Genomic DNA, 25,151 nt, shown 5'->3' with positions numbered 1-25,151 from the left:
AGTTAGCTAAATGCAAGAAGAAAGGTAGCAATTGTTGTGGCGTGGAGTGAAATGGATGAACTCCATTAGCTGCACACCAGTGGCAGAATCTTTTCCACTTTAATTTGTACGTCTTTACCGTAGAAGGAGCCCTCGCCTGAGCCAAGATGTCTCTACAGTCCTGTGGGATGACTAAATGGGCAAATTCACAGTGCTCAGGTTCCAAGCTGATAAGCTCAGTGAGGAGGGGTTCGGATGACAAATTTTCCCCTTGCTCATTGTCAGAAGATCTGTACGAGGATGTAGAAGGATTGGTTCGCATTGAGACATTAGGAGTAACTCTGAGAACCATGCTTGCCGAGGCCAACGGGGAGCTACTAGAAGTAGATGGCAAGGTTGCCTCCGCATTTTCCACAGGACCCGAGGTATGAGTGGGATTGGAGGAAAAGCGTAGGCAAACAGATTGCACCAGTTCATCAAAGGGCATTGCCCCGTGATCCTTGGTGGGGATGCCAGCTTGCATAGTGTCGGCATTTGCGGTTCTCTGGTGTGGCAAAGATCCAGCTGTGGACGTCCCCATCGTCGAAATATCATCTCCAGCGTCGGCTGATGTAACTCCCATTCGTGGGTCGACGAGGAGGCCTGCTCAGGGAATCCGCTAGGATATTGGATACCCCTGGTAGATGAACTGCTGCAATCATGATGTGATGGTTGAGAGACCAATCCCAGATCGACTGGGCTAGACGAGACCGTTTCGGGGATTTTGTTCCGCCCTGCTTGTTGACGTAGTACATGCAGGTTGTGTTGTCTGTCTGTATGAGGACTGATTGTCCTTGGATTAAAGGAAGAAAGGATTTGAGAGCCAGAAATATAGCCATGAGCTCTAACCTGTTGATGGGCCAGGCTTTTTGGCATATTGACCATTTTCCCTTGATTGATAGATCCTCCAAATGAGCACCCCATCCTTCTAGAGAGGCGTCCGTTGTTATTGTCATGTCTGGTATGATTGACAGAAATGAAATGCCTTTCATTAGATTTAACGGTTGTGTCCACCATTTCAGTGCCGATTTCATCCGATCTGTGACGGTTACGAGATCGTTGAAAGAACCCGTAACCTGACCCCATTGAACATCCAGTTCTTCTTGGATGGGGCGTGTCCGTAACCTGCAATGAGGGATCAATGCAATGCATGACGACGCCATCACCAGAAATGACTTCAACAGTCGTACAGAAACTGATCTTTTTGATCTGATAAGGGCTACCAGATGGAGAATCCTTTGCAGACGGTCTTGGGAGGGAAGTGCCCTGGCTGGCACTGTCTCCAAAGTTGCTCCTAGAAAATCCCTGACATGAGAAGGCTGTAGATGAGACTTCGCGGTATTTATGCTGAGCCCTAAGGCGCGAAACACCTCCTTGCAAAGACGTGTGTGCTGTCGAAGTTGAACCTCCGATTGTGATTTTAGGAGACAGTCGTCCAGATATGGGAAGATCTGCACACCCTGGAGACGTAGGAACGCTACGACAGGGGCTAGCACCTTTGTAAACACTTGTGGGGCCGAGCGTAAGCCGAATGGTAGTACTCTGAACTGGAAATCCTTCCGCCCCACCCGAAAACGAAGGAATTTCCGATGTTGTCGTAGTATGGGGATATGAAAATAAGCATCTTGGAGATCGATTGTTGCCATGAAATCTCCTTGTGAGAGTAAGCGCAAGATTTCTACAAGCGTCAACATGCGAAAAGATTGTTTCTTGAGAAATCTGTTGAGAGCCCTGAGATCTAGAATGGGCCTCCATTCCCCGTTCTTCTTGGTGATAAGAAAAAAAAAAAAAGAAAAAAAAAAAAAAAATCGGGAATAAAATACTTTTCCTTTTTGAGATCTTGGAACTACCTCTATAGCTCCCTTGTCTATTAGAAGTTGAACTTGATGTAACAGTTCCTTGATATGAGCTGGTGGTGGTCCAGTAGGCGGTGTGGGTGGAGGGAATTCGGTGAACTCTAGAGTGTGACCTCTTTCTACAATGTCCAAAACCCAACGGTCCTTTGTTATGGAGGACCATTGAGAAGAGTACAGAGAGATTCGACCTCCAATTTTTTGGAATTGATACAAGTCATTGTCTCTTAGGGGTAGAACCCCTATAAGAGGATTTTCCTCTGTAAGTCTTGGAAGACTGTTGTCGAGAGGTCTGCTGTTGGTTATAGGAATAACGGTTGGAACCTTGGCTATATGATCTATACTGGTTGTTTCCTCGTCGAAAATTAGAAGAGGTGCCGCGTCCGCGTGCACCCCGAAAGGACTGTTTCCGAAATTGTAACGTGCCTAGAGAGCGGGCAGTTTCCGTATCCTTCTTTATCGATTGGAGAGCTTCATCCACATGATCTCCAAACAAAGCCTCTCCATCATATGCCATGTCCAATATTTCTGCCTGTACTTCCTGACGAAAGGATATTGAGCGCAACCAACCTTGCCTGCGCAATACCGCTGCCCCAGCAAGCTGACAGAATCCCATACAGGCGATATCAACTGCACAGTCTATCATCTCCGCGGATGTACTCTCACCCTCCTGGAGTAGCTTTAGGGCCTCACTCTTCGATGGTTCTGGCAGTTGGTCAACCAACGCTGAAATATCTGCCCATACCTGACGGTCGTAGCGGCCTAAAATGGCCAGAGCATTAGCCGCTCTTACAGTGGTGGAAGCCATTGAAGAAAATTTCCGCCCTATGGCGTCCAAACGACGTCCATCTCGATCAGGTGGTGCCGTGATCGTTGACGCAGGGTTTCTAGCCCGACGTTGCGCGGCCTGTGTCACCACAGAATCTGCCTTTGCTTGACCAGTAAGACACGCTGGCGCTCCCGAAGCGATTTGTACTTTTTTTCCCAATCTGGGCACCTGTGCCGGAAGACTATTTGGGGTCTTCATAATCTTTTTGCCTTCCTCCCAAATAAATTCGATTATAGGGATTGTATGTGTTTGTTTAAAAGGCTGGTTTTTGAAATCGTAAAGGAAACAATCCTCCTCCTTATGCTCCGTAGTTAACTTGAATCTCTGTGCTGCCCTATCCATTAACTAGTGAAAACTGGCGATATCCACCGGTGGTGAGTCACCAGGTATCACTGCCGAGGGAGATGGTGTTTGAGCATGATAATCATCCCACTCCGTCTTACCATCATCGTCATCATCATCATTACCACCATAATCGAGAATTTCACCATCCTCCCTGTCTTGAGGAATTTCTTCTTCTTGTTCAGTGACCTGAGAAGGTACTGCCTGAGTGGAGGAATGTTGCAACGGTAGTGAAGGTGTTACCACAGATGGAATTGGGGCTGGTACCCGTTCCGATATAGTTGTTGGCACCACTGGACGAGGCGGGACCACAGTTTCTTGCGGTGATAACGAAAAAACGTCTATTATAATCGTCCAACATGAGTTGAAGATTTGTTATGAGGGATAGTGGTAGCGTCGCAGTTTGTCTCTCTGTAGGAACTTCTTGCTGATAAAATTGTTCCTCATCCTCACTACTATCGTCTTGGCACTTTATTATTAAATCTGAGGGACTGCAGGCCGTCCCAAACGATTCAGGTAAACCTTCTTCTGAATCCTGATCAGAATCCGTGGCAAACAATGGAGAAGGAAGATGGGAATCCTCCAATAATACAACTTCACCCGACATATCAGGTCGAGAACTTGGTGGCAATGGAACCAAAGGAGCAGCGGCAAACGACGAAGTAGGTGCTGTGGACGTGGAGGAAATCTGATCTGTTAAGGACCTCTGAGTAGCAGTCCTTTTAATTTTTATTTGCACTGAAGAGATTGCCGCCGACGGTACCGGAGATATAGAAGGTACTGAGGACATCCTTGTAGATGGACTTGTCAAAGGAACCATCGTCGACGGGAGTATCGTCGTAACCTTCGTCGACGGAACCTTCGCCGACGGAACCTTCGTCATCGTCGTCGGCAGAAACGACGAGGTCTTCTTCTTCTTCGTCGACGGGTCACTCGACGACGTACTCGTCGACGAGGACGATTTCTCAACCTTCGACGACGACGAAGACAATGTCGACAAGATTTTTACCTTCTTCTTCGTCGACGACGATGCAATAGGTACAATAGAGGATACAGTCTTGATGGTACTGATTAACATCGTCGACGCCGACGACGATGTAGATGCTGTCGTAGTCGTGAATGTCACCGTCGACGAGCAGGAAATTGCAGATCTCGTCGTCGGAAGCTTCGTCGATGACGAAGCCAGTTTTTTCTCTGAAAACTGTGAAGTGGAAGCCTCAGCAGCCTGAGAACTATGTCTCGTTGGCGACAAAGCAGTAGACAAGGCAGAAGAAGTGGCAGATGTCATAGTCAAAGACATTTTCTTCTTTTTCAGAAAAGGAGAAGGTAGTTCTTGTATGCTACTGCGCTTAGAGGCTGTGTGGGAACGGCCAGAAGTAAGGCTTTCTACCTCAGAAACCACTTCATCTTTATCCTTAAGTCTCTGTAGCCACAACAAGAGACGGCCTTCCCTGTCCTTCAAAGTTTTTGTAGAAAAAGTTCTACAGAACTTACATTTGGCCACTTCATGGTCTGGGTAAAGACAGTAAATACACTTACTGTGTGGATCTTCTGAGAATAAACGTAGCTTTCCACAAGAAGAACAAGGTCTAAACAAAGACTTCTTACTTGAAGACATGTTGAATAGAACCAAACTGAGCAGAGCTCAGGGAGACTCCCTTTCACACGACGTGCGGTAGAAAATCTGAGGTGAGGAGCTCTGAGGAGAAGGTTCTAGAGAGGAGCTGGCGCCTGATTGGCCGTAGTTCGGACTAACATAATGAGAGATAGACTGCGAATGTCTTTCTCTTTCCATGTATCTCTATGGAAATTTCATATAGGGACATTCTTGAGGTTATTACATGATTATATCTGTTTTTATGTGATTACGTATGTATGTATGTATGTATATATATATATATATATATATATATATATATATATATATATATATATATATATATATATATATATATATATATATATATATATATATATATATATATTATGACTGTATATATTGCTATATTATTTACCGTGGGACTCCCACTCCGACGACAGGGAATATTCAAGCATGTGAATCTATGAAAGACACCCAAATACTGGAGAACAAGCGCTACATGCTACAGCCTGTTTAAGTGTGGCAGGAGGCTTATTCTTTTTTATTTATCAAAAAAAGGCGAATAACAGCGCACAATCTTTTCAGAGCGGGGGCAATAAGGCGAGGGATGACAGGACTTCTCTGAGCCGCCAAACCCTCCCTCGCTGCATCTGCTAGCAATAACCCACGACCACGGCTGTGCACCCACTGCAAATATAGTTTTTAAGAACGCATTTTACCACATTTCCTTCACACACAAGTAACATTTTTATTCACGTTCTGCTGCCGTTTCTTAGAACTTCCAACTTCAGCAGATAATGGAACCAAGGCAGATGTAGATGAGGGAATGTGCAGAGGATCACACAGTTTTCTTTTTAAACAAATGCGAACGTAGGTTTCTGGCCCGCACAGTCGGAAGAGGAGTCAGGGAAGGACACCGGGGGTTATGCTTTCATTCATGCCCTCGCATCCGCACCGGTTTGTTTTGAGAGCAAAGTGAAGCAATGTATTCATCAGTAACATGACTGATCTGGTGCAGAGATGAATGTGCACACTGATCCGCATCATGGGTTTTGGAATACGTGACGCCGGGTGTGCTCTGCCTGGAGGGATGGTAGTAATGTGTCATGGGTTCTGCTGGGGGGGGGGGGGGGTGAGAGGCGCTCTGTGGCTGCTAATACCCGCTGCTGCCATTCATGATATCACCCATATAGCAAAGTGGCGGCATCGCTCCAGGCAAGATCGTAAAAATCATCACATGGTTATTTTACGATGTTGCTGGGGGCAATGCAGCCGACACTTTGCTTTGGGTGAAATCATGGACGGGAGACAGGCGTGTGACCACCATCATTTTATAAAACAGGGAGGGAGGGTGGTGGGGGAGTATTGAAGGCATGGTCACCGAGAAGGGAGGGTGGGATATTGAAGGCACGGACAACGGGGAGGGAGGGCGGGGGTGATATTGAATGCACGGACAACAGGGAGGGAGGATATTGAAAGCATGGACAATGAGGAGGGAGGGCGAGATATTGAAGGCACGTACAACGGGAGGGAGGGCGGGGGATATTGAAGGCACGTACAACGGGAGGGAGGGCGGGGGATATTGAAGGCACGTACAACGGGAGGGAGGGTGGGGGATATTGAAGGCACGGACAACAGGAGGGAGCCGCAGGCAAAACTCTGTGTGAGTGACCCACAAGGATGAGGAATGCCGCTGCCACCCTGTGCGCCGCTGCTCACTCCCGCAGGCAAAACGCCGTGGGAGTGAACATTGAAAAAGAGGTGGGACATGCACCCGCCTACAGCCATTTGCGTTCATTATTGAAAGACACGCAAAAGCGGGGGGGGGGGGTCAAACCCACACAGAGTAGTTTAGAATACTTACAAGCCTCGCAGAGTTACGCATGTACGCTGCGCTAGGCTCGACTTAAAAAAAATTATACACTGCATATTCTGGCTGGATACTGGACGAAAAAAGAAACCTGTAAAGCAGTGGTGGCAAACTAACTCCCCTGCTCTTCCTAACTTTTATGCTGAGAGATTGGTGGCCATATATAAAATGCCATTAGTAATGGGAAGGGAACGTGAATGGTAGACACTGCTTTCTGTGCGCCCGTCATACTCCAGCCAGCTCATTCTGCTATGCCACCACAAGCTAGAGATATGGGTAACACTGTAGTTCGAGGTGAGGAAGGGGTGCTGGGTGGTCCGCACAGAACATAACATTCTACATGGTAAATGGAGCTGCACTTTCCAGATCATGGTCCCACTGATTATACAGCCATCACGATTCCAACACTACTTAAGCAGTCGAAATATAATTTTTTGAGACTGTATCGGAACAATTCTTAAAAGGTAAACGCGATCATCAAAAGAACTTTAAGAAATACTTAAACGCAACCAGATGTATTGGTATGAATTCAAAGCAAAATAGAAGACAACTGTGAAATATTATGGGGCTGTGTCTGTCAGCTTTTCGTTAAAGGTTAATAGATTTCCTGTTTGGCAAGTTAACTGGTTATTAGCAAAGCCACAGATGTAAAGGAACGGTTGTACATCTCATTAATTCCCAACACGCCATAAACAGCATCTCAAAATAATCAATTAATTGACATAGCTGGAAGGAGAGAATGTATTACTCGTCATCAAAAGGTCAGAGACTTCAAAGGCAGGCTGTGATTTCATCTTTTTATTGAAATGGAAATTGCCACAACCCCCATATCACTCACAGGGGCAGGAATCTGTAACCAAATGGGTGAAAACAGGGAGCACTACTCTTTGCAAAGAAGAGAGGCGCAATCTATGGAAATACCCGTTGGCTTCACACTGGGATGTGACCCCAACATGATGACAATACTAGACCACCTTAGATGAATCCTCACACAACCAATATTTGCCCATTGTGATCAAAGCGGACACACACCTTCATAGTCACTTACCACACCCCGCCGTTCCTGCATTACCTTTTCTCAAGTATACCCAACACACAATTATGATCCCCTCAGAACGAATTCGCTCTAGCCCATTTTTGCGGTGGAGAGTCTCTGGGGCAATGAGAGGGGTGCCTAGTTTAGTAAATGTTTATCTGTTTTTGACAAAACCAGACAAAAGACAGTCTTGGAAAATAAACGGACACATGACACTGACAAGTCAAGCCCCGAGATGGCTAGGAGATTTTTTTTTTTTTTTTTTATCTTCCATACATGCAGTATTGATGAACAGTAACATGCCGGAAGTGCCAAATAGGTCTTCATTTATTTGTAATGATGCCTTGCAAGTTTGTCAATAAAAAAATATTTTTAAAAATGTAAGTGTCCAGTTTTGTCGTGAAAGTTTTTTAAAATTTTTTATCATCATCATCAGGTTTCTCAGTACTTCCAATTTAGGCAAGAAATGGAAATGAGGTGTAAGGATATAGCGATCTGCCCAAAATTAATCAATTTGGTTAAGTTAGGTAATGAGGATTGTAACCTCAGCCAGGCCAGTCACCAATGTAGACTCAACACCACATTAGCAGGGTCTACCGGTCTTCAGCAAAAAACAGGAGACTTCCAAAAAAAAAAAAATACTGGCAACTCTAAACTGTTCGTAGGGCTAGGGCCAAGCCAATGCCAGGCGCCTATCTAACATAAGACTTAATGGGAATTATGCTTGGGTATTTATTGTATAATCCAGTCACCATCTGCCGAAAAGAGTCAGGCAGCGGTTCGTATGCTTTTAACTTCTGTGGAACCCCACTGAATTACTACTGAAAGTCGAGGCCCTGCCTTAGTAATCTTTATGCTTTGAACTATTGACAAAACTACGGAAACAAATATACATCAAACAAATACATAAATTATTAAATGTTTTGTTTAATTCAAGAACAAACATTTTAAAAAGTAGAAACTGTAACTTAAATGGGAAGGCTGAAGCTTTACAAAATTTGCATTTAAAACCAATATCCTAGATTCTGGCACATGACAGTGTTTTTTGCTGCTAATGCATCCGCTCTTTTTGTTGACACAAACTAGTGTTTCAACTGGGGCCACCAATCGTCCATACACTGTTCGCTGTACTTGCGCTGCTTCCTCTAATCAAGCGAAGGATAACTTAATTTTTAGCTGTCAGTTTCAAGTTCTTTCACATTTACAGAGCGTTTTCAAATGGTCATGTTTCCGATTTGCTCTTTTATGTATGTATACTTTATTAAACTGCTATTTAATTAAAAATTCTAAACATTCACGGACCCACCAGAATAGACGTTGTGAATCCCTAGGGGTCCACAGATTAAGAACTGCTGCCGAAAGGCATGTTAATTTGGGGTCTTCCATGTTACTTAGACTTTACAGTCTAAGGTTGCAAGACATTGCTACACCATACAGAATGAGGGACAATTGAGCAGCTCCATTCTAAAATGCGTCAAATCTGTCTCAGTCCAAGTGGTCTTTTCATATAGTAGTCAGCATTTGCCAAAGGGACAGAGGATCAGTGAGCAAAAACACTTTTGAGCTTGTCTTGTTTCGGTTTTATATAGTGTAAACACACTGTACATAATATCCTGAAAAATGTTATGCAACATGAAGTGTGAGAAAAGTAAGTTAATTGCAGTGGTATGAAACTGCTGCAGCAGGTGCTACATAAAACAAATGATTATGAGCAAACACCAAATGTACACCTCAAAAAGGAGCAAATAGTTTCTATAAAATGTATTTTATTTATTTATATATTTGTTAGCTTTGTTCAGCACTTTAGCAATAACAAGTATGCTGGTTAGAATTGCACAGCTAAACTTTTACAACTATTCAAAACTAAAATGGTTTTGAAGATCAAAGGCTTGAGTTAAATGTGCCCAGTACTGGACACGAGGGGCAAATCAACACAAAGTTTCCCAAACATCCAAAAAGGATAAACCGCCATACACAATTTAAACGGGAATCCTGAAAATATGAGTTGATACCAACAATTTTGCATCAATGCTGGACACTCCTGACCTAGAGGGAACTGAGATAAGGACAAGAAGACTGGGCAGGACAAGAATTTCTTACCAAGTGGTAGGTCAAGGAGTCTACTCGTGGCTACCCTCCCCTTACTATTCGTATCCCATTTTTCATTTACCCCGCTCATTCACTCGGTCACCACTTCAAGTAAACATCCAAACTCCGCGAGTACCTCTTGGTGCACAGTCCTGGTGTCCTGTGAAGTGTCCGAGGTGCCTTCATGCGCACGCTGGCAGGACTTCTGTACTTTGTGTTGGACAAAGTCATCCAAGCTTGTGAACTCGACCTGGCAACGCCCACACTTGTGAACATCGTCTGCATCTGAAACAGTAAAGAATCTACTTTGGTGAGAGCATCCACAGCTCAAGCTGGGCTCACGCAACATAATCAATTGTCATCATGGTTTATATATTTTTTTTGACATTAGAAGCAAATGTCAAGCTAGTTTGTATGTAAATGAATTGTGTCAACAGTTTTTCCACCACACCTTATCTTCCACACCCTGTTTGTCCTTCCAAAAAAAACCACAATATTTGATTTTACTATGTGATTTGACCACCTCTTTGCTCCTGTCCCCTGATGGGAGTTAAAATGTGTTGAAAAAAATGAAAATATCTGCCTCTAATTTCTGCATACAGCATTCTATCCTAATCCTGGACAGCCAATAGATGTGTCTACCTGCCGTTTTCCTGGTTTAGACCGATGATGCAACTCAAATCCACTCCCCAGATTTACCCCAGCCTTCCCAGAACTTGATCAATTTAAAGATGCAAGAAGGGCCTATGGTCACTCAGCCTGCCTACCTTCACACATGCTGAAGCACTTCACATACATCAAATCTAACACAGTCAGGAGTCATGGATGAGTAGAAGGGATGCGAAGCCAGGGTTGATGGAATATTTCAGGTGGGTATGCCAGAGAAGGTAATCTTACAGATCTGCACATTTAAAAAGGCAAAGAAAACCTACTGTCCTACGTAAGAATGGCTAAATGTTTTCCAAAACTCTTCCCCTCAAACACTTTTCTAATGATTACTTGCAGGGCAATGAGATCCAGAGCAACCACAGCATCTTCCTAAATCGCTCTTCCGAAGATAGAAAATACAGAGATGTTGTATCACTCCCTCCCTCAATCCAGAAGCAGAACAGTCTTTCTATTGGAAACTGAGTGCTCCCAGATTAATATAGTGACAAAAGGGCAATTCTGCAACACCAGACAAACCAAGGATGAGATGATGTATACAGGGAAAATAGAACCACAGGGGTTTTAAATTCTAGTCTAGAAATAGATTTATTGGGTTAGCCAACTAACTTATCTTCTAGGTCATAGTTACTGTACAAATCGTAGTTGTAAATTAAACAATGATTCTAAAAAGGTGTATATCCAGCTTTGTCTCAAACTTAAAACCAACAACCTTTGACGCGGATGTAAACATAGTAACACGATACCTGATATCACAACCGATTAGACACGGTACCTTGTAATGTGAATCTACTGATTTGTATGACATGACCCTTCGCTCTTAATTGTTGAGGTTCAATAAAAAGGTTTGTTAACCCCTTCGGTGCTCATGACGGAATGGTTCCGTCATGACCCACGGTTGAGCTGTGCTCATGACGGAACCATTCCGTCATGACCACGCCCGCGCAAGATTCCGTCAGCACAGCGGCGGAATCTGCGCAGCATCGAAGGGGTTAAAAAAAAAAAAAAACAACAACCTCCACCGTTGATTTAGAATATATACATTCATAACAATTAGTAGGTGCGAACAATGAGATCCATTAATTGCGCTCCAAGCTAACCTTATTCGTCTCTTGAAGAGGCCCATTTAAAAAAAAAAAAAAAAAACACATTTTTAGGAAATTCATGTGGAGAACAAAATACCAGTCATAACTTGTCTCACCGAAAATCAACTCATGCTTCTGCATAGATATGATTTGATGTTCCTTTAAGTAGTGTTTTCACAGAACTAGGGCTGATCTCTGCTCTCATGCAGTTAGACCAAACAGACCATGGTGGACATCACACAGAAGGATCTCGTAAATGAAAGCCTTGTTATGTTACCAATAAGTGCGCCAACCAGCTTCACAGATACAGCCCAACCAATGCTGCTGCACAAAGGCACATTGGATGGACCCTATTAAAGAGTTCCTAGAATCCAGCCTTGAGGAACCTGCATTCCTCCGCTCTGGGTACTGTTGTAATGGTAGGTCTCATTTCTTTAATGTGTCCAGTTAAATATAATTATCCAAGGTTAAACCTTCCATCGCAGTTTGTACTGCCTTTCCTTACGCCTGTAGTACAACAGCACTTACCTACAGTTGAAGTGTTCGAATCTTGTCAACAGTCCAAATCATACTACCTGGTCAGTCTGAGGCAGAGTTGTGAGAGTTGATGTTGGAAGGGGAGACAGAGAATAAAAGATACCTTGTATTTGATGAAGGCGTTTGTCATTACTAAACTGGTGACGAGCAAACTCTGCAAAAGGGGGCACATACTGTCTCCTCCCCTTCTTGTTTTTCCATCAAGCCACATTGAAACCAGACTTTGTTCACTTCTGAAGAGCAAAGTATTCCCAAAGTTACAGATTTTCTGCTACCAAAATTACTTAGAATGTAAGGTACTGGTCAGAACCCAATTGCACACCACTCAAATGTTATAGCCTCAGCGTTTAATGCTAACTACCTTACACATCAGCAGAGATATTCAGCGTTACGCAGTTACCTTATTCTTCGTAAGCGAGCTTCCTTCCTGTTGTGAATGCCCACCCTGGCGTAAGAGATCCGAGTGCAACTGCCTCAAACCTAATTTCTCTATGTGCTAGCATATAACACCTCTAGCACAATTCTGACGTACCGCTCTGGACTTAATGTTTCTTTGCCGACCTTAAAAATGGCTGTTCTGTATTAGACAATTCTTCCAGCGAGGTGCGTCGCTCCAGGAACTTCCTCCGAGCACAACGCATCATCCGGAGGCGATTACGCCTTCAATCCTGCCTCCAGATGGGTTTATCTCTGAGCAGCCAGGTCTCCTCACTCTTCTCTTTGTAGCAGTGACACAACCACCATATGCGAGGTGTCACGTAACTAAACTGTTAATGCTCATGTATGTAACGCACACCCATCACTAGCCATACCTCCTCACGGATTTCTTCGTAGCAGTGACATACGTGCACTGACACAAAACTTGTGTCAAAATAGCAAGTTTTAAACGTTTAATTTAAACTATTCGGTGACATGCACACTTTGTTAAGCAACTTTATGATTGCAACATTTCACTTGCGAGGCATGTTTAACATTGGATTTAATTTTTCATCTATTTAAATCGGTGACACTTTTGAAATGAAATGAAATTAAATGAAAATAGGTACTTATAAAGAGCACGGCTACTCCACAGAGTATCCCGGCGCTGAAAGGATCACCGAAGACAGGCACCAGAGCCTGAAGCCAGAAACAAAAAAAAGAGAAAAACTATTGCTGTAAAAGCCAGGTTTTTAGCTGTCTCCTGAAAGTTAGCAGATCCTGGGCCTGCCTAAGGGGTAGAGGCGGACAGTTCCATGAGCGGGCAGCCAGCACTTGAAAGGAGCGCCGCCCACACGAGAGCTGGCAAACTTAGGAATGGACATCAGAGACTGCACTGAGGACCTCAAGGCTCTTTGCGGCGCATAATGCTGGATCCTCCTCCTAAGATATACGGTGCCCGCACCATGAAAAGCCCTGAAAGCCAGAACCAGAGCTTTGAATTGAATCCTCTTCCGGACCGGTAACCAGTGCAAGGCCTTCAGATGGATAGTCATACATGCCCTGGGGCCCACCATGAGAATAGCTCTGGCCGCTGCATTCTAAACCACCTGCAGGCGATTAAGTACGTACTCAGGTAAGCCCAGGTACAAGAGGTTGACGTAATCCAGCCTAGATACAATTAGGGCTTGGACTACAGTCTTCCGATACTCGACCGGTACTAGGGGAAGAAAGTTTTTTTAACATGCCGAAACAGGTGCCGGCGACAGTGGATTTGAGACTTCATGGATAAGGTGGCATCTAACTTGACCCCTAGGTTCTTCACAATACTAACTGGGGCTGTAGGAGGGTACATATCCTGAGGCCACCACTGGTGCCACCCTTCGCATGGCAGACAACCAAAAAAGATTATCTCAGGGTTACACTTTAATTGGTTATGCCGTAACCAGGAGAAGACCTCCGTCAGACAAGCCCTTGTGACAAGTGAACAGCAGTTGAGTATCATCTGTGTGTGCCTCATCTATAAACGCAAGGAGGGCCATATAAATATTAAAAAGTGACGGGCTCAAGATAGATCCCTGCGGGAACCCCACCTTCAAAGGAGGAATGGGGGGCCGCATAGGGTGGGGACCAAATTGTTTGGGGACAATAACTCAAAAAAGAGGTAAACCACTTGAGTACCGTGCCCCTGACACCGCACTCCCATAGGCTGTGCAAGAGCCGGTCATGGGTCACGGTATCAAAGGCCGCGGACAGGTCGAGCAGTATCAGCACTGCGTTTCCCCCTTTGTCTAGTTGCTCTTTGATCGTTTCCAAGACTTCCAATAGAGCTGTTTCAGTACTAAGGTTAGTTCTGAAACCAGACTGACTATCGTGGAGTACATGGTTAGCTTCCACGTAGTCCATCAAGACTAGATTCACGTATTTTTCTAAGACTTTAGAGAAGAAAGGCAGTAACGATATAGGCTTCTAATTGGAGGCTACCACTGGATCTGCCGAAGGTTTCTTCAATAGGGGGAGAATTTTGACCTTTTTCCAGCTGTCTGGTACCAGCCCCTTTTGCAGCGAGGTATTAAGAATCAGATTGACAGCTAGATTAATAATCTCAGCAATAGAGGATAGTATTTTGGCCGGGCAAGGGTCTGAGGGAGAGCCTGACTTCATAGTATGCATTATCTTAAGTGATTTTTCCAGAGGAATGGGAGGAAATAGGGTGTGGGAAGGCCCAGCTCCAGAGTTGGCAGGGCATGAGAACCTTGCACTTATTTATTTTACTGGGGATAAAGTCACAAAAGAATTTTCAATAGTACAGATTTTATCATGGAAATAACCGGCAAGATGTTTGACCCAGTTTTGCGAGGGGGAAATAGAATTTTTTTTTTTCCTTGTGAATTGTATTCTAGTGGACTTTCAGGGCTTGTTTGCATCTGGCTTTGTCCTCGGGGGTTGAAGTTATTCCGCCACACACACTCCAACCGTTTACAGGCGCTTCTGCTTTTCCTAAGAGCTTCTGTAAACCAAGGAGCAGAGACGCAGATAGTTTTAGCCACACGAGTTGTAAGAGGGGCCAGCTCCAGAGCACGGTGGTCAAGCCAATTCGAGGCCAAGTACATCGGCCTCAAGATTGCCACTAAAAGGAATCGGTTGCTGTCTCAACGCAAACTTAGCCTCAGGAGTAATCTGGCAGAAGGATCTGAAACTGCACGGGCGGGACTTGCCATGTAAGAGAGGACAGGATAAGTCCTTGGAGACTCTAAAACCTAAGAGAAAGTGATCAGACCTAACCAAAGGGAGCGGTGCGTCGGTTTCTATTCTAATGTTAGAAAAAATCCGGTCTAAAGTATGTCCCTTCCCATGGGAGGGGAGGTGAACATAGGGAGCCAAATTAAAAATCTCCAAGGATTCCCGCAGCCTTATCGACTCAGAATCGGCTGGGTTATCCATATGTATATTAAAATCTAACACCAAGCAGTGCTTATATTTGGTGGCGACAGGAGAAATAGCGTGACTAAACGATTCAAAGAACTTTCCGGCAGGCCTATAAATAAGTACACCGGCGATCGACTGATGAGTAGACGCAGTGGAAAGAAAGCCTAGGCTTTCGGCCCCCTCTACTCCCTCAGTTGTACACTCTTATTTGAGAGTCTTCACCAAAGGAGGATTACGGTGACGAGCACACCTTTCTTCTGCATTTTAACAGTTGCAATCTTGAAATAACTAATTTCAATAGAGTGTTCACTGTAATTCCATGTAAAAAAAAATATTTAAAAAAAAAGCATAATAGTTACCGGTATACATTTCCTTTAAGCACGTTTATTTGTTCCCTGGCATATTTTGTATTACTCCGCAGCTCTGAGCATTTACTGATCCACTGTTGAATTGTGTGTTTCCACATCACTTACTTGAGTTATATATGTAATAGTTCATGGTGCTGTGCACGTCTTTCCGTCTATTTTTTTATACAAAAGTTCAAATTTTATTTCATTTGCTTAACTTTTTCTCTTATTCAGTCCTCACCAGCTGCAGCCATGGCGGCTGCAAGCATGTCACAACCACTACCTTTTCTGAACCGATTGGGTGAACTCAATATACCATAGAAATGGGTAAACATTTTCTAATCATATCTAATAGCTATAGGAGGCAACAAATCCAGCCTAAATCAGAAAACATATTTCAATTCACAACCTGGCAACCCATGATAGGAAAATGTATGGGGAGTTTACAAGAACCAAATATTCCACAAGATGTCGAAGATGAAGACTTAGATTACTATAGGATACAAAATTTAAAGTTAGAAAGTCAATTCAGAGACAAAATAAATATTGTAGTAGAACATCACACATTTTTCAGCAGAATACAAGGGAAACAAGAAAGCGTTACAAGTTACAATGTAGTACTCAGAGGATTAAGCAAACTATGACTTTGGCAACTTAAATGATTCCCATTTAAGAGATCAGCTGGAGCAGTGCAGTAATAACCAACAAATACAAGAAAAATCACTGGAAAAACAACCTAGCCTCCAAAGCCAATAAAAACCCGAAGTCCATTGAACATACTGTCCTTTGCCTCAAAGAAATAGGAACCCCTACAAAACAAGGTAAAGAAATAAACGAAAAAACAGAGCAATAAGTGGGTAAAATTAAAAACTCATCTACCCACTACAAAAAAATTATCTGAACCTCAAAATTAAAAAGCTACCGATGTGGCAGCAGTAACCACTTAGCTAACAATCCTGTCTGCCAAACCGGCTACAGCCACCTGTAGAAAATGTAATACAAGCATCAACCTAGCCAATAGGTCTCACCTTTTGGACCTTAACTGTTTAAACAAGCAGCATATTATCCTGGGTATCTGGCTTCCCTCAACTAACTCATGCTGGATGACGCAGGCGACTGGACAGATGTAATGTCAAACAAGCATTGGCATAGCCAATAGGTCTCGCCTTTGGGACCTTATAAGTGTTTAGCCATGCAACACTTGATGTTGCTGCACCAAGGATATTGGCTGGATAACTAAACACTTATAAGGTCCCAAAGGCGAGACCTATTGGCTTTTGCAATGCAATAGGTCTCGCATTTGCAAGAGTTAAAGCTATTGGCATTGTAAATGACAATGCCTTTATCCATGTTTTTTGGTTTGGAGTGGATGCATGTGGTGTGGAGTCGAATTATGTGGGTATTATTGGAATTGTTAGTTGTGGAATTGTGTGATGTGGAATTGTGTTTTGGACAGTGTATTTGTGTAGTGGAATTATGTGGCATGGTGAATAGATAGGGGTGAGAGCTTCACAGAATAGATAGAAAGGAAGATAGAGAGGGATAAGTAGTTTATGCAGGAAGTGGTGAATGAAATCCGGACAGAGGAGCAGAAGGAGTGAGTGAGAAAGAGATGAAGGGGAGAGCAGGTGACAGACTCATAAAGAGGGTGCGCTTGTGTAAGCAAGAGACACCCCAAAAAGAGGAGGAGAGTGTGGGTTTGAGAGACGGAAATGTTGAAAAGGTACGGGAAAGAAACTTTGTCCGAAAACCTGTAGTTAATGATATGAGAGAGGCGGGAACAGTGCGTGAGAGAGGGGTGAGAGAGAGTAAGAGAGCGAGAGATAGAGGGACAAGTGGGAGGGGCACGCATTTGCAATGCAATAGGTCTCGCATTTTCGAACTTTAACCTATTGGTATTGTAAACGACACTGCCTTATTACTGCAGGTTTTTTAAACATACATAAAAGGCATTGTCATTTACAATGCCAATAGCTTAATATCTCGCAATTGCGAGACCTATTACATTGCAAATGCTTATTACTGTGTCACTGCTTATTGTTTGTACACTCACCTATTCTGCACCCTTTTTAGGTCTCGCCTGGCGTAGGCTGCGCAGACATGCGCGGTCTCGCTGGCGAGATGTAATGAGTTACGGTAGATTTCACTAGCGGGGTTTAAGCCCCGCCCCTCTTTTCCATTGGCTGGCATCACCGTTTATGCTAAACAGTGGCCAGCCATTGGAAAAGAGCGTCTAGTGACGTACACTTTTCTCTTTTAGAGCCGTCCCAGTTGGACTGGCTCGGTTGCCTTACGTGTGTGGTAAAAGGTTTCTTATCTTTATGGGGCCAAACACATGGCCCCATAAAGATAGGAAACTTTTTAGCAGGCAGAGGCCTGGGACAGCAGAAAAAGGGACAGCCTTCCTGTGACTCATCCATTTGAAACATTTATCCGCGGCCTGCTCCGCAGAAGACTGGAATTAAATGAATAATGAAACGAAGCAGGCTACCATGACCAGTAAAAGAGGACTACAGTTTCAACGAAGAGTCTTGGGCAAACGCCCCTAAACGTTTGACTTTCCTGTTTATTATAAAATCAAATGCTAGGATGCACAAATACAAGCGAAAACAAACGTCAATCACAACTTAATGTATTATAACACACTACAAAGATATGTTCATCATTTTAAAACTGACAGTTTTGTTCTCCCGTTTATTTTAATGTATTGATATATTTATGTACTATTCAATACTTTCTTTCTGTTGCTAATATTATTATTGTCCTGAAATCACCAATCTTATTTTGAATGTTTAAATCTTGTTTCTTCTTGTTCTGAACTGGCACCTTGGTATACCAACATGGCAGCTTCAAAAGTCGCGCATCAGTCATTTATTTCTTAATGGACGATGTAATAAGAAATAGTGACGGAAGGGCGCCCGGACCAAAAATACCTTGAATATTATTTGTCCGAGAAGAGAACTCTCTTTCTATAGGATGAAATTGTGGGCGTGGATATTTTTCCAGACACGGAACGAGGTTGCACTTGGAAAGTTGTCAGGGAAATCCCTAACGTTAGTTTCCGTCAACATACTTTTAAACGTCACGAGGTGCAGCCAATCGGAGGCCGAGGTATGTTTGAGCACCAACGATCAGGCGTCCGGTAAGGGTGGTTGTTATACTTTCTGCGCCTGTGCGGTTAGCGGATGTGTGACAGGCTGTACGGTACAACGGAAACGGGCACAGAGAACCATGGAGGAGCCACCCCTGCAGCAGGCCGTGCATTGCGGACCCTGGGAACGACTTGGCAGCGGGGGCTACGGAAACGTGAACCTCTACCGACACCAGGTAAGAAGGGGGTTGGGTTTACGGGGCGTAGATCGAAGGGAGAACTTCACCTGTGGATGCAGATGGCTTCATTCCTATGACGGAGTAAAGTTTGCTCCGCACAGTGAGAAAAGCATAAGGAGTGTTGGAGGTGTGAAGTGAATGACAGCATGCGTGTTACACCGGGGAGTGGTTTATTTCTAGGCATCCATACTATTTGCTCACATAACTTGGTGCAGTTTAAAAATAAGAGTCTTAAGTTGCTTATGATGAGGGTGAAACAAAAATTGGAAGAAGACACATAGCTGGCAGCTCAAAGGTTTGAGCGAACTGTCATCCACCCGTAGAGTTCATATACTTTATTGCATAAACCTAATACTCTTCCATGGCCTTAATCATTTAAGTAGCCCATGAAACAATGACAGTGCTGGCACTTTTTTTTAAATCCATACTGAAGTACATTTTCCTAACAGGACAAACGAGTAGTATCTGAGGAAGAGTAGTTTAGCCAGTGCCTCCTCCAGTACTGCCGTACTGAGCTTTCCGTTTAAAGGTACCTCCAGACACTTGCTACGTGATCTGACTAAAGTTTTTAAAGATTTAATTTAAATCACCCCTACGTCCATCGTGCTAGCCAATATAGCCAATACTTTCGAGGTGGATTCCACCTCCGAGGAACGATCAAACCCAAAGTGTTGAATGGGCAACCTCTTTCCATCCGCCCATACTGGCTGCCATAAGGGTGCTGATATTCCAAGGCTGCACTTGTTTTGTTTCCGGTCCACCTGAGACGAAGAACACGAGAAGGTGGTGTATGGTTGGTTTAGTCCAATTTTATGGTGATGGGACTGGTTGGGGAAATCCCTAATAATATTTATTTGTATTTACTCACTGCGTCGTGGGTGGCAGTATGAGTAGGAGTTTAATCGATTCCATGGCCTGTGGGTCGTTCATTTGCATGGATTACAGCCTGATTGTCAATCACGGGGATTGACTTTCTGATACCCACTACAAGCTCCTACACCGTCTGAGTAACAGTCTGTATCTCATGCATGCACGATATAGGAAAGGAGTGTCGTGCAATCGACCTTTAATTTTAAGCAAAAAGGACACTTGTTATCTGGTCCATTTGTATTCCTCCAGTACCACAGGAAATTAGTATATCCTGGCATTTGAGAAGCTGTGTGGTTTTATTTGTATTTATATAGCGCTTACTACCTGTGACGAGGCGTCAAAGCGGTTTTCGGCAAAAGAGTTTGTGGCGGATTAGTATAGGGTAATATGAGTTATTTTGAGCAGTGGATATGCGAGTCTGTTAGTTGGACTAAAGAGGACAATGGAAAGATGTAAGAGTCTAGAAAGTGTTATTTGGAAGATCATAGTAGTAAGATGAGGTTCGGGATGAGTAAACAAGCATTAAAAATGCAATATGTCTTGCCTTTTATTAAGTTAAAGCCATTTGCTTTGCTACATAATACCATTAGGAAAGCAAATGGCTTTAACTTGATCAAAGGCGAGACCTATTGCATTATCAATGCTTGTTTTACAAGTTATTAATTCCTTTATTTTAAACGATATCTTCACCAAACCTTAAACTTCCTTTACCCTTTAACTGTTCACCCCTAAACCCTTCACCCTAACCTTATCCTGAAAAATATTGTTTTTCACTGTACTACTTACATTGAAATGACAAACGATAACATGGTCTGCAGTTGGAGTGAATACTGGGGCAATCGAGGGCTACAGACAGGCCAGTTACATTTCTTTACCTTGCACTTCCTTACCCTGCACTTTTGACTTCGTTTTCTCACACATGAAAATGGAAAACTGGGCTAACACTTTGTAATTCAGGAACCAATTGGAGGTGGGGTATGCTACTGCTTTCAGATGCACTGCAATTAAAACATCCTAACTGAAAGATATGCTGCAAAACAAGTGGAGGAAATAAATCAGTATTTAAATCAGAAGGGACTGGGACAGGCTCAGGGTACTAACAGGCTCAGGGTACTAACTGTAAGTGCAAAGCCAGAGCACAAGACGAAAGGGGGTTATCGTTTCAGGATTGGAGGCCGAAATCTAGACTCGTCCACCAGTGTGACTGATATTATTTCCCAGAAGCCACGTGAGCTGCTTAGTGAATGGTTTTAGGGGTGGGGGAGAGTTGATGAAATATCTGTGAAAGCAGTCCATCATGCTTTTGGGAAACTACTGTAACACATGTGGGTTCTACAATAATTTCTTAGGCCCACATACAAAATATGCCTGGCCTGTTGGGAGTTCCTCTGAGCACACGAAGGGATTTTTGTACAGGACTGTAGTTTTTTAAATGGTGGTCCAGCGCAGAAGCTACGCTATGAGGAATCGTGTCCAATAGGCCAACCTAGCTGTGGTGGCCTATATAATGCCATTTATTATGGCATCAAGGTTCCATATGGGTATTTCTGATGGCAAAGCCAATGCCATCAGGAATGGCTATCCTTCACCCTCGCAGTGGGTCACAGAACACAGAGAAGGGCAGATAACAGGTCTGCATTTTTTTGCGCAGAGGTCATATTCGCGCCATTCTCTTACCTTGGGATATCCTCGTCAATGTATTTGAAGCATATTCAGAAAAGTAAGCAGATCGCCATGTCATAGCCTGTCTCCAATTGTCTCCACCAATAGGGTATGAGTGAAAGCAGTCAGATGTTTTCTCTAAGGGCCGGTGAGCTCTGAGGGTTACCGGGGGGGGGGGGGGGGGGCAGGGCCTGCAGGGTGGGACAGTCATCCCAGGCACCCCTGTCAGTTGACCAGGAGTAAATGGGAGTGACCAGGACGTGTCTGATTGGCTATAAGCTAACTAAAGGTCTGTGAGAGTCTAGTGCGGTGTCTGAAAGAAGGCGGAGAAGTATCTGAAGGAGACATTGGTCAGTGATTATGAAGGTGGGCCAAAGACTTGTTGAACTATCTAATGTCCAAATAGGGTGACGGATGCCTCAGCTTGTGTGAAAGCATGCCGAGTATCTCCAAAGACTGTCCGTCTTGTCTGAGGGTTGGCTGGAGATAGTTGTGCATTGGTCGGAGCTTTTTTTATGCAGTTCAGAGATCTTCTAGATTATTTATAAGGGTCTCTGAAGGCCTGCCGGGGGTGTCTTATGGCATGCTAAGGATCTCTGATGGTCCTGTGTGTTTGTTAAAGGGCCAGCGGAAAATGTCCGTTATGACCTGGACGAAGTGGTGACCCTTTCTATGACAGACAACAGATGGTGTCAAGGGGAGCCAGGATGATGCATGCCCGAGGCTCTATATGAATGATTAAGGACCAATTATGGGGTTTTGGGGTATCCCTGAGAGCACATACGCTGAACAGAACTGGGACATTTATATCATTCACACCCGTACCCTCCACTCCAGCGATGCTGAAACACCCCTCTCTTTAGCGGCGTTAAAACATGCCATAACTGTCTTATTTATTGAATAGGCATTATTAATGCACCCTGATCCTTCCCCGCAATATTACTGACGCTGTCAACCCCACTTTTGGGAGAAGAAAAAAAAGTAGCAACCACTAAAGCCTTCCTCCTATCGCAAATGTACATGCCTACAGCGATTGGTAAGGCCACTATCTATTATGATCGGCAACCTTCACCTATTCCCAATAACCCCTTGGATATTCTACAGCGAAGAACTAATTCCTCTAAAGCAGGATTTATCCTGCATGTTCCACATGTTAATGAAAAGTCAATGCTTGTACTCCTTTTCTCTCTGATTTTTATTGCCATTTTAGTGCGATAGAGTATCTAGAGATGTGCTAAATTATGTTTCTTCCGTATCCTTCAGGCTAATTTCACATAAATGGTTTCAAGTTCCTGAAATATTGTGTAAAGATTTCTGAATTATATAGACAGCTATAAATGTGAACAAAGTGTGAAGCATTTTATGGTGGTTATAAGCTGGAACTACAGGCGGGAGAGACGTTATAAATTAACTTTAAATCCCTATTGAAAACTTCCACTGCACTGGTGATTTTACCTCACGGACGGGACGGTTACCTTTTAATTTCAGCACAGAGTTAGCCTTTGTGGTTCAATTGATGGATCTGATACTGCTCAATAAATATACCATTGCCAAAGCAAGTTGGTCTCGCCTTTTGGACCCAATTGCTGTGCGAATGCTGTCTGCATCAGCAAAAAAATAAGGACAACAAGCAACAGCTGCAGAAAGAGGTCTCGGAGTGGTAGTGGGGGCGGGCAAGTGGGAGGGGTGAGATGGTGTTGGTATGGCACAGGAGATGCAGGAAGCCAGGGAGATGAGTCATCCACAAGATGACCAAACAAGGAATGCGCGGGAGCGGGAGGGGGGAGCAGTTTGCTCATTTTCAAGCACTACACTCGTGCTTGTGGCACGCCCCTGCGTGCTCCCTCAAGGTGGATGTCGCCACAAGCACATGCTTGAAAATGAGCAGGGAGACGGCTAAAGGCCCTCCTATGCAGCGCATGTGCGCTGCTTAGGCGAGACCTAAAAAAGCTAAAAGTGTTTGAACTTACCAATGAAAGGTTGCCTGCTTTCAATAATGATGGTTTCTGATGTAACAGGACAGGCATGTACAATCTGCACTGTTAACTGTCATCTCCTAATTATACGTGCATGACTACAAGTCCCACAATGCAAAGCAGTGTGCAGGCTTTCAAGCTAGGGCGCGCTGCAACCCTCACATATGACAGGGCACAGACTAAATTTTGATTCCCTCCTAAAATGTACTTGCCAAGATACCCATGAGTGTGCATAGTATGGAAGGCGTGCATGGTCTTAATAGTGAAAAGAATGCATCTGCATTATAGTAGTTGGAAATTTACATTAGTTGCACTAGCGCGTTCCAAAATGTAGAAAAAAGCTTAAAGTAATGTCTGGCCTGTGAACAGAAGATATGGACAAGGCCTGTGTTTCGTAAGTTGTGTTTAAACTCCCAAAGCACTTCTCTTCTGGACTGGACCCCAAACTTGTTTGCACCTTAACCAGTTCATAGAATACACAGTTGCCAAAAGAGTGCCCCAGAGATAAACCCGGATCAGGCAACAGGGACTGTGATGCATCTTAGGTCTGAAATGTAAACACTTCATTTGAAAAAAGTTGGCCGCGGATGTGTTGCTTAAGCAATAAAGTGCTTTAATTTCAATTGTAAAATGCAAGCAATTTTCCTGATAGTATCAGGTACCAGGCAGAGGGGCCCTACTTCGGTACAGCAGTGCAGGGGGAGCTAGGGGGCATGGCCCCCCACTTCCATATAAGCTCCGCCACTTACTAGGGCCAAGGCACCCAGAATCACAATATTTTTCAACATCTGGCGACAAAGTGATTTAGGTACTCGATGTTGCATCTGTACGCAGCATGCAGTCCACAGATTTGAAGTCATAGTGCCGGCATAACATGTCACACTTTCAAACCTACTGCAGTATTGCGTAATCAATCTGGTTATCTACAGCGCTACGAAACGAGAAATCTGACTGAGAATGATGTATGAAAAATATTCTAATTACAATAATATTTTTGTATAGCACTCATGGCTTTGCTGGGCGGTAAATAGCAGATGCTACTGAAGAGGCACTTTTGATTCGGATTCTAGTGTACTCTGTGGAATACGCTGCTTCGAAACCGGGTTTGGCTGGCCCAAAATTGCGGTTTAGAAGAAACTGCTTTCATTGATTTTACCTTCACAAAATTAATAGTGCCTAGAGGCAACCCAGTTCACGGTGTGCACTAAATAGCGCTTTTCTTTTTATCGACATACTTGAGTCAGTAGCGCGCAGCCCTGTACTAATATGCTGTGTGTGCACCTCAAACAGGAGTTGTTGCCCAGGTACCTCCTAGTCCCATTGCTAGGGAGGAAGTTGCCAAGTGCGCATGTGGGCGATATCTCAGTGTCACTAGTTTCAGCTTCCGCTCAGCAGCACTCCTGGAGAGCAGCTGGAGACAGAGGCTGGCCAGCAATAAGTACCAGACAGACCAGAGCCCAGCCCAGAGCGCCCTCCATGCTGAGGTAGTGCACCATGTCTGAGGAGCAAGACACGCATGACACAGCAGAGGAGGGAGGGGCTATTTTATGACCACAAAGAGGGCATAGAAGTATGCCAAGGAGGCTCATGTGACTGGCTCCGTTTCAGATAGTTGCTGCAAGACAGCGTTATAGCCTACGACCTGTGCTACCATTATAAGATAATACGATCTCATCTGGGAGGAGCAGTGTCTAATG

General features: G+C 44.0%; 1 protein-coding gene across 1 annotated transcript in view; it reads right to left on the bottom strand.

The window, feature by feature from the left end:
* Positions 1–25,151, bottom strand: part of E4F1 (E4F transcription factor 1) — a 422,222-nt gene that overhangs the window by 379,094 nt on the left and 17,977 nt on the right. Inside the window, exon 2 of the mRNA XM_085629438.1 lies at positions 9,773–9,921. Within this exon, the coding sequence (XP_085485564.1) occupies positions 9,773–9,921 (149 nt within the window). The remainder of the gene's footprint in view (positions 1–9,772; positions 9,922–25,151) is intronic.

This window comes from Triturus cristatus, chromosome 10, assembly GCF_964204655.1.
Source record: "Triturus cristatus chromosome 10, aTriCri1.1, whole genome shotgun sequence".
Taxonomy (NCBI): domain Eukaryota; kingdom Metazoa; phylum Chordata; class Amphibia; order Caudata; family Salamandridae; genus Triturus; species Triturus cristatus.
This window is presented reverse-complemented; position numbering and strand designations above follow the sequence as displayed.